The sequence below is a fragment of the Lutra lutra genome, chromosome 7 (assembly GCF_902655055.1).
Source record: "Lutra lutra chromosome 7, mLutLut1.2, whole genome shotgun sequence".
Taxonomy (NCBI): domain Eukaryota; kingdom Metazoa; phylum Chordata; class Mammalia; order Carnivora; family Mustelidae; genus Lutra; species Lutra lutra.
Window position 1 is genome coordinate 3732693 of NC_062284.1, and position 14702 is coordinate 3747394.

Here is a 14702-nt window from a genome sequence, read left to right on the forward strand (position 1 = left end):
TTACCATAGCTTTTTATTTATTTATTTTTTAAGATTTTATTTATTTATTTATTTGACAGAGAGAGAGAGAGAGAGAGAGAGATATCACAAGTAGGCAGAGAGACAGGCAGAGAGAGAGAGGAAGCAGGCTCCCCGCCGAGCAGAGAGCCCGATGCAGGACTCGATCCCAGAACCCTGAGATCATGACCCGAGCCGAAGGCAGAGGCTCAACCCACTGAGCCACCCAGGCACCCTTGCCGTAGCTTTTTAAAATTTTTACTAAATATAACCTAAATTAGGTTAGAAAACCTTTAATCTTTAGGGTGGGGGAAAAGGAGTAGTTTAATGACATATCATTTCTCTTGTGCTCTTGTCCTTAAAGGTAGTAAATGAGGGCTGAAAGGTTCATTTTAAAATACAAAGAATTGGGGCACCTGGGTGGCCCCAGTTGGTTGAGCATCTGACTCAGTTTCAGCCCAGGTTGTGATCTCAGGGTCTTGGGATCACCCTCAGCATTGGGCTCTGCGCTCAGTGGGGGTTCCGCTGGGGGTGCTCTCTCTCCATCTCCCTCTGGCCTTCCCCGCAGCGCACGCATACTCTGTCTTTTTTTTTTTTTTTTTTTAAGATTTTATTTATTTATTTGTCAGAGAGAGAGAGGAGCGAGAGTGAGCACAGGCAGACAGAGTGGCAGGCAGAGGCAGAGGGAGAAGCAGGCTCCCCGCTGAGTAAGGAGCCCGATGTGGGACTCGATCCCAGGACGCTGGGATCATGACCTGAGCCGAAGGCAGCCGCTCAACCAACTGAGCCACCCAGGCGTCCCTTTGTCTTTCTCTCAAATAAATGGATAAGTCTTTCTAAAAAAATACAAAAACCTGTGGTAATTGATTAATTTTAAATTATATTTTATAAACCTTGGCTTATTTTTTTTATTATAGCAATTTTAATAATTAAATAGAAGGTAAGAAACTTATAAGTAAAATACGAACCAACATGGTTCCTGGATTTTTAAGTAGTCTGTTTTCTCATTAGAAGTGAGTATGGTTCCTCAGTTGTGTTACATAGAAACTTGTACTGAATTGTCTAGTTACTTAACATGTACCGATTAATGCTTAGCCATGTGCCCACACCGAGCTAGGTATTGTAGAAAAATGCACATAGAAAGTATGGGAAACACAGAGTTCCATTTCTTTTTTTTTTTTTTTTTTTTTTTTTAAGATTTTATTTATTTGACACAGAGAGCGACGGCACAGGTAGGCGGAGAGGCAGGCAGAGGGGGGAGAAGCAGGCCCTCCAATGAGCAGAGAGCCCGATGCGGGGCTCGATCCGAGGACCCCGGGATCATGACCTGAGCCGAAGGCAGCCGTTTAACTGACTGAGCCACCCAGGGGCCCCCCTTATTGTTAATAGAACATCATTTATAACTTGCATTGCTCCAGAAAGAATTTAAAATATCTTAAAAAAACACAAAAGGTAAGAAATAAAGCCAAGATGAAGCTAATATAAAAATGCATGCTATAGGTAAGCTAGAAATTTAAATTTTTTTAAAGGTTTATTTATTTATTTATCACAGATCACAAGTAGGTGGAGAGGCAGGCGGGGGCGGGGGGGGGTGGGAAGCAGGCTCCCTGCTGAGCACAGATCCCAGATGAGGGGCTTGATCCCAGGACCCTGAGATCACGACCTGAGGTGAAGGCAGAGGCTTAACCCACTGAGCCACCCAGGTGCCCCTAAATTTAATTGTTTTAAAGATTTTATTTATTTGACAGAACAAACACAAGTGGGGGGGATCAGCAGAGGGAGAGGGAGAAGCAGGCTCTCCACCAAGCAGGGACCCCAATGCGAGGCTCATTCCCAGGGCTCCTGGATCATGACCCGAGCCAAGGGCAGTTGCCTAATCAACTGAGCCACCCAGCACCCCTACAAATTTAATTTTAGTTGTTTAGCAGCTAACGGAGAAACCTAACTAGTCAGTACAGTTCATAGTGTTTGTCAGATTAAAAACAAAACAAAGTATCTGCTTAGTGAATGCCAACTCTGTCTGATAATCTGACCAACGAGAAAATGCTTGTGAAGTTTGCTCATAAAGAAGGCATTACTGAGGGGCGCCTGGGTGGCTCAGTGGGTTAAGCCGCTGCCTTCGGCTCAGGTCATGATCCCAGGTCCTGGGTTCGAGCCCCACATCGGGCTTTCTGCTCAGCAGGGAGCCTGCTTCCTCCTCTCTCTCTGCCTGCCTCTCTGCTTACTTGTGATTTCTCTCTGTCAAATAAATAAATAAAATCTTTAAAAAAAAAAAAAGGCATTACTGAAGTCAACAGTATCCTCAGTCTGTCTTTAGATGTAAATGTTTCTTTAAAATATTCCTTGCTATGGGGCGCCTGGGTGGCTCAGTGGGTTAAGCCTCTGCCTTCAGCTCAGGTCATGATCTCAGGGTCCTGGGATCGAGTCCCGCATCGGGCTCTCTGCTCGGCAGGGAGCCTGCTTCCTCCTCTCTCTCTGCCTGCCTCTCTGCCTACCTGTGATCTCTGTCTGTCAAATGAATAAATAAAATCTTAAAAAAAAAATATTCCTTGCTATAAGCTAAAGGTATATTACCAAAGTGGAATTTAATAAAAGCATTTGAATGGGCGTGTGTGTGTGTGTATCTCAAATAGAAGAGCCTAAAAACAATTCTCTGTTGTTCCTGGCGTGTTCTTCCCACCCTCTCGTCATCCTTTAGTCTTATCTCAAGCAGACGTTTATCCAGGACGTTCTTGCAGATCTCGCTGACAAAGCCCCTGGCAGAGGCCTGTAAGACCATGTCCTTCAACATGGGCGTTTGTCTCCTTGTTGCCGCGGCACATACAAAGGCAAATGGTGATAAAGGCCCCATGTTTCTGCTCTTTATTTTATAACTCTGGTATTTTGCCTGGAAAAAAAAAATTAAAGCAGATTAAAGATTCTTCCTACCTTGCCCTTTAAATTAAAATGTCACAGGTTTCTGGGGCGCCTGGGTGGCTCAGTGGGTTAAGCCGCTGCCTTCGGCTCAGGTCATGATCTCAGGGTCCTGGCATCAGCCCCGCATCGGGCTCTCTGCTCAGCAGGGAGCCTGCTTCCTCCTCTCTCTCTGCCTGCCTCTCTGCCTGCTTGTGATCTCTCTGTCAAATAAATAAATAAAATCTTAAAAAAAAAAAATGTCACAGGTTTCTGATTCAAGAAGGGAACGGAGCATGCAGTAGGCCTTCTCTTAAATCTGATAGAGTGAAGGGGAAGAGGGAGATGGGGTGGGAGCCAACTGTGGAAAAGGGACCGAGCAGTTGAGAGTGTGCTGCTGATGAAAGGGAGGGGGTGACAGGACCCCAGAATCCAGAGCTCGGGGAGCTGCAGCCGGCTTCCCTGGCAGACCGCCCCCCCACATCCCCCAGTGGTTCTAGGCCAGAGCTGGTAGGGAGATGTGTGAAATGAGAAGGTGGAGCTAAAATGTGGGAATTAATTTTTTTAATAAAGTTTATTTATTTGAGGGGCACCTGGGTGGCTCAGTGGGTTTAGAGCCTCTGCCTTTGGCTCAGGTCATGATCCCGGGGTCCTGGGATCAAGCCCTGCATGGGCTCTCTTCTCAGCGGGGAGCCTGCTTCCCTTCCCCTCTCTCTCCACCTGCCTCTCAGCCTACTTGTGATCTCTGTCTGTCCAATAAACACAATCTTAAAAAAAAAAAAAAAGATTTTATTTGTTTGAGAAAGAGAAAGCAAGAGATTGAGCGGAGGGGGAGGGGCAGAGTGAGAAGCTGACTCCCCACTGAGCAGGGAACCTGGTGCAGGACTTGATCCCAGGACCCTGGGACCATGACCTGAGCCCAAGGCAGCCGTTTCACTGACTGAGCCACCCAGGCGCCCCCGGCGGAGTTGACGTGGAGCTTGCTTACAGATGCACCGTCGGCCAGCTCTTGCAGACTAACCGCTAGGGACAGCCTCCTGGCAGGCTCTTCTTAAATAAACTGAACAAACTGCCTGGGAGAGCTTAGGGACTCTAGAGTCATGGCATTAGGGGGTCCAGGCGCCAGTCAACAGGCCTCCCACACGCACAGAGCTCTCAGCCAGCCTGTTCGCTTCGGGGATGCTTTTACCTGGAGAGTAGGCCCATCTACACAGCGGCAAGGGAACCTACACCGGCTGCTGGAACGCCGAACTGGAGACCGCCATTGATCACTGACGTGTGAGGGCGGAGAATGTGCACCGAGACCCAGAGCAGCTGATCCTCAGAACCGGCCACAGAAGGGAACCGGAAACACTCTGGTTAATATCACCTCGGAGGCTTGAAGACGTTTTTGCCGCCATGAAACCAAGACACAGTGCCGTGGAGGAGAAGAGGCGTGACTAAGAAAGAAGCAGGAATTCTTAGAACGTGAGTGCGCGCTCCTGGGGGGAATGGAAGGCCAGGAGACAGCGGCACGGACAGCTTCTGAAACATGGAGCGGCAGAGAGGAAGAAATGAAGCAACGTAAAATAAACAGCCAGCATTTGCCGAGGCTGAGTACTTGTCAGGCACTATTTAAAACATTTCATTTTTTTCGGTTTATGCTAATCCTCGCGAGAGCATGATGAAGGAAATGCTGTCACTCTCTTTTCAGAAAGGAACAACGATGATAGTTTGTTTCCAGCCCCAGAGCTGGCAGTGATGGGACGGGCTCAAACCGGAGCCTGAGGTCCTGAGAACACTCAGCCCTCACCTGGGGGGCCTGCCAGTCTCACCCTGGAAGCAGGCCTGGGCCCAGAAGCAGCGGCTTCTCTGGTAGATCTTTTCCCCACCTTCCCCGTGCAGGGTAATAGCCACTGCCTGCCTTGTGGGAGCGCTGAATCAACAAATCAACAAATGGTGATTTTCTCTCTCTCTTTTCTGTCCGTCCCCCTTCCCCTGACTTGCAAGCGATGATGCCTTACTTGCTTTTTAATTCCCTGTACTCATCACAATGTGGCACGTAACTTTAAGGAAAATATTATGAGGGTAATACAGCCGGTTGACTTGACTCTCTAAAAAGGTTTTGGGGAAAAACATTTTTTTAAATGGTGTGATCCTGAGAATCAGCAACCCTCACTTTGAAGGCTGAGCTATAGAGGAGGATGAGAATGAACAGTCTCGGCTAGAGATAGTTGTAAGCACAGAGATGTTGTTAGAGGCGCACAGGCATTTGGTTAGGGCGACAGGCTGGAGGCTGTCATGGGCTGGGGTTTCATCTTGGGTGGTGATAATGGAGACAGGAATGAAAGAAGAGGAAGTGGAACAGTAGAGGGTGGGGACATGAGTTAGAACTTCCTTCCTTCACTCCAGTGTAATAGAGGGTTCGGAGACATGTTAATGTTAATGGGTTTTCTTATTTTCTTATTTTTATTTTCTTTCTTTCTTATTTTCTTATTTCTTATTTTCATATTTACATTAATGTTAATGGGTTAATATTAATGGGTTTTCTTGTTTTATGACTTGGATCCTAGCAATATACATATAATTATTCTGATGTCTTTAATATCACTAAGATGCAATTTTTAGAAGATTTATTTATTTGAGAGAGAGAGAGAGAGAATCTTAAGCAGACTCCCTGCTAACCACGGAGCCCAATGTGGGGCTCAGTCCCATGGCTGAGATCATGACCTGAGCTCAAATCAAGAGTCAGATACCCAACCAACTGAGCCACCCAGGCACCCCACTAAAATGCAATTTTTATTCTTCATGCCATCCTTCTCTGCAGTCCCCCACTCCCAGCTTCCTGTATATAGTTGAGAACTGGGCAGTATATACAGGGTCTCTGAGGAGCCACAAAAGAGGCCTAAAGTTGATAGGGAGAAGCTCCCAAGATCGCTCAAGAACTGTCCAGGCTTTCACTGAGAATCTTCTGCCTTATTTGCAGTTCTGTGAAGATGGTCTATCCAGCAGTCTAACAGTTAGAAGCAGCAAACTGGGAGGAGGCAATATCGGACTGATAAAGTGTTTTGAGAGAAAATTAAACCTAGATACCCAAAAGCACAAAACAACATGAGTCGTTTATGATATTATTAAATTGTTTTATTCCTCCAAAGACTCAGTATGCTGGTCTTTGGGCATTGTGCTAGTTTGGGAATAACAGTGAAAGGTTAAAAGATGCCCAGAATAACAAGACACCATTATCAGCAAATAAATGAATGTTTTGTCATCTAGAGATGTGAACTTCAGCTACCTGTACATTTGTTTAAATGAACATCCTTTGGTGAAAGAGATGTAAGTGAACCACTGCTGCCCTGAACTGCAGTGGAGTGCTAAAAGACCTCTGAAAATTTGGTTTAAGAGAGATGGGTCTGTCTTGAGATCTCACTTAACTTCAGTTTCGTTAGTAAAATGGAGACACTACCTACTTCTCGGGCCTGAGTAAGAATAAATGAGATGACGTATGTGCAAATGCCCTGTGGCCTGCAAAGTCTCATATCACTATCAGGTTGTTTTTCAGTTTGCTCATTATCTTTTAAAATATTCCTCAGAGGTTTCACTCTGATGGATTGCTTGTCTAAAATATTAATGGCCATCTCTGTCATTTCCCAATTGCTTTCCAGATTTCTGTATTCAGATGAAGTTCAAATTGGCCCAGAGACAGTTATGACCACTCTGTATACTGCTAAGAAATATGCAGTCCCAGCCCTGGAAGCTCATTGTGTGGAATTTCTCACCAAACATCTTCGGGCAGATAATGCCTTTATGTTACTTACTCAGGTAAGTAAATGTAGCTAATATGTGTATCATCATAGTTTTAAAGATTGAGTATAACTACATATGAGTATTTCATATTTCCTGGAGAATTAGTTCTAGATCATTAACCTAAAGTATATGTAATTATTTTTATAGTACCATTCAGGGAACTATATCAGATTCATAATGCTTTTAGAATAGAAAAGCAAATTAGAGTCCATACAGTATCATATAGGTGGAGAAGTGAAGCCTTACGTTAAGTAGACTCAAAGATACATAATTCTTTATGGTTGGAGTTGAAATAAACATCCATTGTTCTTGGTATGATTTGAGAGTATGATGATAGCATGAGGTTTTCTGGACATCTTTGGTCTTAATTTTTGTTGGATCTGGAGTAAAAATTGAGGTTTCAAGTCCAGAAAAGTTCTAAGATTTACTGTCTTTGGACTTAATCTGAAAGCTTGGAGGAGTTAGAATTTAAGATTTATATGAAATACTCTTTCTCTGATATTTAAACATTTTCACTAAATGGCAGTATATATACAGAGAAGTACACATTCCCGTAAATACACAGGCTGATGGATTTTCACGTACTGAACACATCTATGGAACCATTAAGCAGTCTTTACCATATTAGTTGGCATTTATTAGATGCCTGTAATCTGAACTTTATACTTTAGCTATAAATAAATCACTGTTTTTTCTCTTTAGACAATTTTATAGTACCCTTATATGAATTGTTTTAAAAATTCCAAGATAAGGGTGCTTGGGTGGCTCAGTCGTTAAGCGTCTGTCTGCCCTCAGCTCGGGTCACGATTCCAGGGTCCTGGGATCGAGTCCCGTGTTGGGCTCCCTGCTCTGCGGGAAACCTCCTTCTTCCTCTCCACTCCCCCTGTTCATCGTGTTCTCTTTCTCGCTATCTCTGTCAGATACATAAATAAAATCTTTTAAAAAAAAAATTATAAGCTAGCCTATAGCCATTTGTTAAGGACTGAATTATGTCTCCAAAATGTATGTTTGAAATCCTAGTTCCCAGCACCTCAGAATGTGATCTGATTTGGAGATGGGGTCTTTACAGGGGTAAGCAAGTTAAAATGAGGACAAAGAAAAAAAAATTCTAAGCTGATAATATGTAATCCTATTGAGTATTAGTGTTGGACCTGCTCAACCCTTTCATTTTCCAAATGGAAAAACTAAAACCTGGGCTGCTGAGCTGCAGGCTAGCTGGGGCCGGAGCCCCAAGCTCAGGGTTTCGGCCTTGCATCCGTTCTGTTGCATAGAGAATGTCTGGTGGTACCTTCTGTTGTTGGGTTTTTTCCCATCTTCTGTCATCACACGTGTGTAGTTATGGAAGAAAGAACATGCTGACATACGGACGTGATCTCAGAACCGATGTCCGTATATAGCCTGCCCAGCCCTGAGCTGGTCGCTTTGCATGTATCAGCGCATTAACTTACCGCAGCATGTGGTAGAATTACCACGGTTACGTGCGTTCCAGCTCTGCTGTAATTTACTGTTATCCCCTTTTGGACGATGAAGAAATGAAAGCGCTGGGAAGCATCTTACTTAACATTAGACAGCAAGTGGTAAAACGAAGATCGCAACCTTCAGCCAGTGGTGGCTAAGGTGTGGCGTATTGATGGCGTGACGGCAGCAGAACGCACTGGGGGACGCCGGTGCGCCAGCCCCTCGTGTGCCGTCTTGGCAGTAACTTTGGGAGGCGCAGGTGTTCTGGGGGAGCGTTTTCTTCCTGTCCCCATTTTATGGTTAAGGAGGTCGAGGCAGAGACATGAAATAATCAAGGTTATAGAACTATGAGGCAGCGTCTCCCTACATTTCTTCCTCTCCTGAGTATGTGATGAAGATCTAATACGGCAGTAGGCATTCATAAGATTCTCTGCTGTCCAAGGCTTTTAAGGTATGTGGAGAGGATCACTTAATTACTTTTATTTTAAAAATTGAGTGAAAAATTCAGAAACCGATAAACTAAACCATGAGCACAGTACAGTTTCTAGTTCAGGTCCAAGGTGGAACCTGAGAGTCTGGATTTCTCACGGGCTTTCAGAGGACCCCGGTGCTTCTGAACCACACTTTGAGTAGTAAGGGTTAACACATGTCACTAGAGAACAAAAAGGAACTTTTCAGTGCCCTGTTGGTCTGAGAACCCAGTACTATTGCACATGTTCATTGGTGGGGTCATGTGACTTAGCCCACAAAGTGTCATGTGAATTTATTTCAGCCAAGTGAGTCATTTGAACTGAACATGTTCATTTATTTGAGAGGACCTGTGCCAGCTTCATGCTAACACAAAAGGCCAGTATGCTGTACCAGCATGGGTTAGACAGGGGAAGAACATTTTTTATGAAGTGAAACAACCATACTGATACTTTTTCAGAGGTAATGCCAGACCCAAACTAAATTTTGGGAAAATATTTTACTCTAAGTAGCAACACTAGATCCCATAGGAAACCTAATATTACCTGTGTAACCTGAGGAGTAACTGAAATATTGCTATTCTGAATAAAACAATTTTTACCAAAAATTGAAACACAAGTTTTAACATAAACACTAACTACAAATATAGTTGAGTTGGCCCATTAAAATACTTCCTGATATTAGAATTTCATTTGATAAAAATGTACTAGTGTCCATATTTTATAAACATATATTTTTATCCCCAGGGGTACAGGTCTGCGAATCGCCAGGTTTACACACATCAGAGCACTCACCATAGCACATAACCTACCCAATATCCATAACCCCACACCCCCCTCCCAACCCCCCTCCCCCCATCAACCCTCAGTTTGTTTTGTGAGATTAAGAGTCACTTATGGTTTGTCTCCCTCCCAATCCCATCTTGTTTCATTTATTCTTCTCCTACCTTGAGAATCATCATTCTGAACTCCATATCTGACATATTACCAATGTCTGTATTGATTAGGTCCCTAGCCTTTGGTACTGCTTCTTGTTCTTTTTTTTGTTGTGAATTTTTCCGCCTTGTCATTTTGTCCAGATAAGAGTATATGAAGGAGCAAGTAAAATACTAAAAGGGTGGCAACAACCCCAGGAAAATATGCTTTAGCCAAATCAGAAGAGATCCCAAATCGTGAGGGGGGAGAAAGGGGACAAAAAGGGGTTCAGAAAGAAAAAAAAAAAAGAAACTATTAAAAAAAGAAAGCCGATAAAAAATATAAAAAGGAAAAAAAATATATATATATATTAGATAAACTATTTAAAAAACGTTAAAAAAGAAAACGGTAAAAGTTAAAAAAATTTAGCAGAGGAAGAGAAAAAAAAATTGAAAAAGAAAAAAAAATTAACTGCAAGGCTAAAGAATCATGGGGAGAAAGCCTTGAGTTCCATGCTTTGCTTTCTTCTCTGGAATTCCGCCGCTCTCCTTGGTATTGAACCTGCACTCCTTGGTAGGTGAATTTGGTCCTGGCTGGGTTTCTCGTTGATCTTCTGGGAGAGGGGCCTGTTGTAGTGATTCTCAAGCGTCTTTGCCCCAGGCAGAGTTGCACCGCCCTTACCCGGCCGGGCTGAGTAATCCTCTCGGGTTTGCTGGGTTTGCTTTCGGGAGCTTTTGTTCCCTGAGCGCTTTCCGTAGAGTTCTGGAAGACGGGAACGAAGATGGCGGCCTCCCGGTCTCCAGCCTGGAGGAGCTGAGAGCCCAGGGCCCCACTCCTCAGTGCGCTCTCAGAGAACAGCGCCCAATGACTCCCGCCACCCTGGCCTCCGGCCGCGCTCCGAGCCGACCGAGCCTGCGACCGGTTCAAGGCAACCCCGAGCTGAGAGTCACTCCTCGGCTCTGTCTCTGTAGCCGGCTTCCCCGTTCTAATACCGGTAAGCTCTGCGACACTCAGACACCCCCGATCCTTCTGCGACCCTGCGGGACCTGAGGCCGCGCTGACCCCGCCTGGGCTTCACCCCAGTTAAGCCTCTGGAGCGATGTCCCTCAGCGGAACAGACTTTTAAAAGTCCCGATTTTGCTCCGTTGCTCCGCCGCTCGCCGGGAGCCGGCCCCTCCCCCCGCGGTCTATCTTCCCGTCGCTTTGGATTCACTTCTCCGCCAGTCCTACCTTGCAGAAAGTGGTTGATTTTCTGTTTCTAGAATTGCTGTTCTTCTTCTCTTCAATCTCCCGTTGGATTTGTAGGTGTTTGCAATCTTTAGATAAGCTATTTAGCTGATCTCCTAGTGTCCATATTTTAAAAATGCATGAACTATGATCCTAGACTGGATCCTCTTCCAGAAGGAAAAGTGTTATAAAAAAACATTGGTTTGGGGCCCATGTGTGGTGCAGTTGGTTAAGTGACCACCTCTTGGTTTCGGCTCAGGTCATGATCTCGGGGTCATGAGATTGAGCCCTGGGCCAGCTCCGCAGTCGGCTCGAGGTCTGCTTCAGTGTCTTTCTCCCTCTTCCTCTGCCCACCTGCCCCCCTGTTCCCCTGCACATGTGTGTGCCCTCGCTCACTCTCAAAAAAAAGGTCCGTTGGCAAAATTGAAATACAATAGGTAAAAATATTATATGGTTATTTGCCAAAGTTAATCACGATGGGTTATATAAGAGAATATTCTTATTCTTAGGAAGTACATACTGAAGTATTTAAGGGTAAGGGCAGGGATGTGTGTCATTTATTCCTGAACAGTTTGCCTCAAGTACACATGCAGACACTATACATTGCCTGTTTTCTTACACATTATTATCCCATTTATATATATATGTATATGTATGTATAAATACAAATAAGTATATACATGAAATGTGTCTGTGTGTGTAGAGAGAGTGCAGATGATGGAACAAGACAAGTAACATTTAGATGGGTAAATCTGGGTAAAGGTGTATGGGTGTTCTTTTCACTTGCAGCTTTTCTGTAAATTTGAAATATTTCTTTTTTTGGAAAGTATTTCTAAATTTTAAAAATCTAAGAGAAAATTACAAGAAAGAGTTAATTTTATCCTCCTAGATCAGATTTTATCTTTTTTGTGGAAAAATTTGACTAAGCAAATTAGAGATCATGACCTGAGCCGAAGGCAGAGGCTTAACCCATTGAGCCACCCAGCCACCCCTATCTTTTATTTTTTTAATAAAGATTTTCTTTTAGAGAGCGCGAACGAGCAAGCAGGAGGGGTGGCACAGAGAGATGGAGGGGGGACTCTCAGGGAGACTCCCCACCACATGCCTAGCCTGATGTGGGGCTCGATCTTATGACCCTGAGATTGTGACCTGAGCCAAAATCAGGAGTCGGGCTCTTAACCGACTGAGCCACCCAGGTGGTCCCATATATATATCTATTTTAAATTTAATCCACTGTTTTCATTGCTCTCTTCTTTCCCCCATAAAACACAAGATAACGGTTGAGTTTAGGGACGTTTATTATTCAGTGGCATCTGAGTTACTGAATCCTTTGAAAATGGATTTTATTTTATAAATAAATGAAGACTCATCAGTCATGCCAGGTAATGGTTAGTTAATTGGCATTATTGTCAGCAGGATTCTGCGTGACCCGGGGTGAATACTTCCGTGTGTTTTGTGTTTGTCCATACTGTTAAATGTAAATAGATCTGATCCTAGGCCAGGGTGAAAGCTTGGTCATCGGCATACCTGTTATCATCACATCTTTTTTCAGCATTTTGTTGGTTTTTTAAAAAGATTTTATTTATTAGAGAGAGAGAGAGAGAGCACGAGCGGGGTGAGGGCCAGAAGGAGAAGCAGACTCCCTGCTGAGCAGGAACCACCCCCACAACACCAAATCAGGACTTGATCCTGGGACTCCAGGATCATGACCTTACCTGAAGGCAGACACTTAACCAACTGAGCCACATAGGTCCCCCAGTGTTAATGGTTTTTAAATCTCATCAGAGTTTGAATTTTCTGCCCCTTTCCTCCACGACTGACTTTTAAACTTCTGGGGTTTTTTTGTTTTTTTTTTTTTAAGATTATATTTATTTATTTGACAGAGAGAGAGATCACAAGTAGGCAGAGAGGCAGGCAGAGAGAGAGGAGGAAGCACTCTCCCTGCTGAGCAGAGAGCCCAATGCAGAGCTGGATCCCAGGACCCTGGGATCATGACCTGAGCTGAAGGCAGAGGCTTTAACCCACTGAGCCACCCAGGTGCCCCTAAACTTGTTTTTATTTTTGTGTTCTTTTGTTTTTGTTTTTATTTTATCTTTTTTTCTTTTAAAGAGTTAGCAACCCAGGATAGGAGGCAAAGAGAGGGGAAGAGAGAGAGAGAGGATTTTTAAAAAATATATATTTTATTTATTTGACAGAGAGAAAGATACCACAAGCAGGCAGAGAGGCAGGCAGAGAGAGAGGGGGAAGCAGGCTCCCCACTGAGCAGAGAGCCCGATGTGGGGCTCCATCCCAGGACCCAAAGATCATGACCTGAGCGGAAGGCAGAGGCTTAACCCACTGAGCCACCCAGGTGCCCCAAGAGATAGAGGATTTTAAGCAGGCTCCATGCTCAGCACAGAGCCCAGTGTGGGGCTGGATCTCATGACCCTGTATCATGACCTGAGCCGAAAGACGCTTAACTGACTGAGCCACCCAGGTGCCCCAAACTTTTTTTTTGTTAATTATAATACGCACCCTGATTAACCACATTATCAGCTTGACTTCTGACTTCTTAAAGCCCAGATGACTTTTTTTGGAATCCTGCAGCACAGTTCTGCTCAATTTATGCTGGGGCTTCTTTTGTTTGTCAGTGTTTGTGGGATTTGTTCATATCATTGTGCGTGGCTGTAGCTCTCTCTTGTGTAGGATTCGGTCCTGGGACTATATGCTTTTCTGTTGTTGGGCCTGCTTTTTCCTCAGGCACCCAGAGCTCGCGTGCTCTGAAACTCTTGTACTTCATTCTCTCTCCACAGTCAAGACGGAAAATGGAAGGGGAAAGAAGTCTGTTTGTACTGGTATGCTTGACAGTTGATACCATTTGGTGAAAATATCCTAAAACTCGGATTTAAGTAATGACTTTACAGTATAACTAGTTGGATCATGTTAGGCAAGTCAGTATACCTTTGGATCCACATCTGGAAAATGGGATGATAATGTCTGCCTCATCTAACCTAGAGTGTTTGGGAATGATCAAAATAAGAATAAGAACCAGGCAGTGTGTATATATAGGAGCGTATGAAAAGAAAAGTAATAAGGTTGCCAGTGGTAATGTGAACTTGTTGTCTAAGCAAGGCCTTTGTGCTTTTGGCTTGTCATTTCTGGCTACAGAATGGAAAGTTTTAAAAATAGGTACACATTATAATGGTATTTAAGATAGGTGTTTTACATGATTAGCAATTATAACTAACTGTTTGCAGTGCTAACTTTGAATATGTATGGTCTGAAAGTAAAATAACTATGAAAATAAAATAACTATCTTTTTGTATGTTTAGGCTCGATTGTTTGATGAACCTCAGCTTGCTAGTCTTTGTCTCGACACGATAGACAAAAGCACGATGGATGCGATCAGCGCAGAGGGCTTTACCGACATCGATATCGGTAAGTGCGCCCGTGGGAGGGCCGTGCTGCCTATGGACGGTAATGCCGTGTCAGTCAGCCTCGCTGCCGGGTGGGCTGTTATTGTAAAGTGGCACTTTGTACCAAATTGGGTAAGTCTGTCTCTTAAGAGTGCTGCTTTATTGTGGTGATATATTCCTAAAGGTTGTATCTACTTCACAACCTTGTAAAAAAAAAAAAAAATGAATGCATACCATTGCGCAACATTATAGTCGGGTCATTGACATACAGAGTGAGATGTGATTTTTCTTAAGGAAACTATGATCTAATTGGAGACTCAAGGGACACATATTGGAAATTTAAGAGTTAAGACACAGAAAATTCTGGATAGCATACAGCAAAATGTGATTTGCCTTTTCTGAGCTAGAGATATAGAAAATAGTCACTATGCAAATCCAAAACATGGAATGATTACCTCCCATTGAATAGCGTTAGGAAAGTCTTGATGGGGAGAGTCTGATCTGGGCAGTGAAGAATGGGTAGCATTTGGGTAGTGCAGAGGGGAGGGCATTCGAGGCAGGTGGAACC

The 14702-nt window shown here is 44.0% G+C and overlaps 1 protein-coding gene across 3 annotated transcripts in view; it reads left to right on the forward strand.

Annotated features, from left to right (window-relative positions):
* The window catches only part of BTBD1 (BTB domain containing 1), a 42128-nt gene that overhangs the window by 5062 nt on the left and 22364 nt on the right, over nt 1-14702 (forward strand). For all 3 annotated transcript variants that reach the window (XM_047738397.1, XM_047738398.1, XM_047738396.1), the window contains exons 2-3: nt 6531-6687; nt 14051-14156. In XM_047738397.1, coding sequence (XP_047594353.1) covers nt 6531-6687; nt 14051-14156 — 263 coding nt within the window. The remainder of the gene's footprint in view (nt 1-6530; nt 6688-14050; nt 14157-14702) is intronic.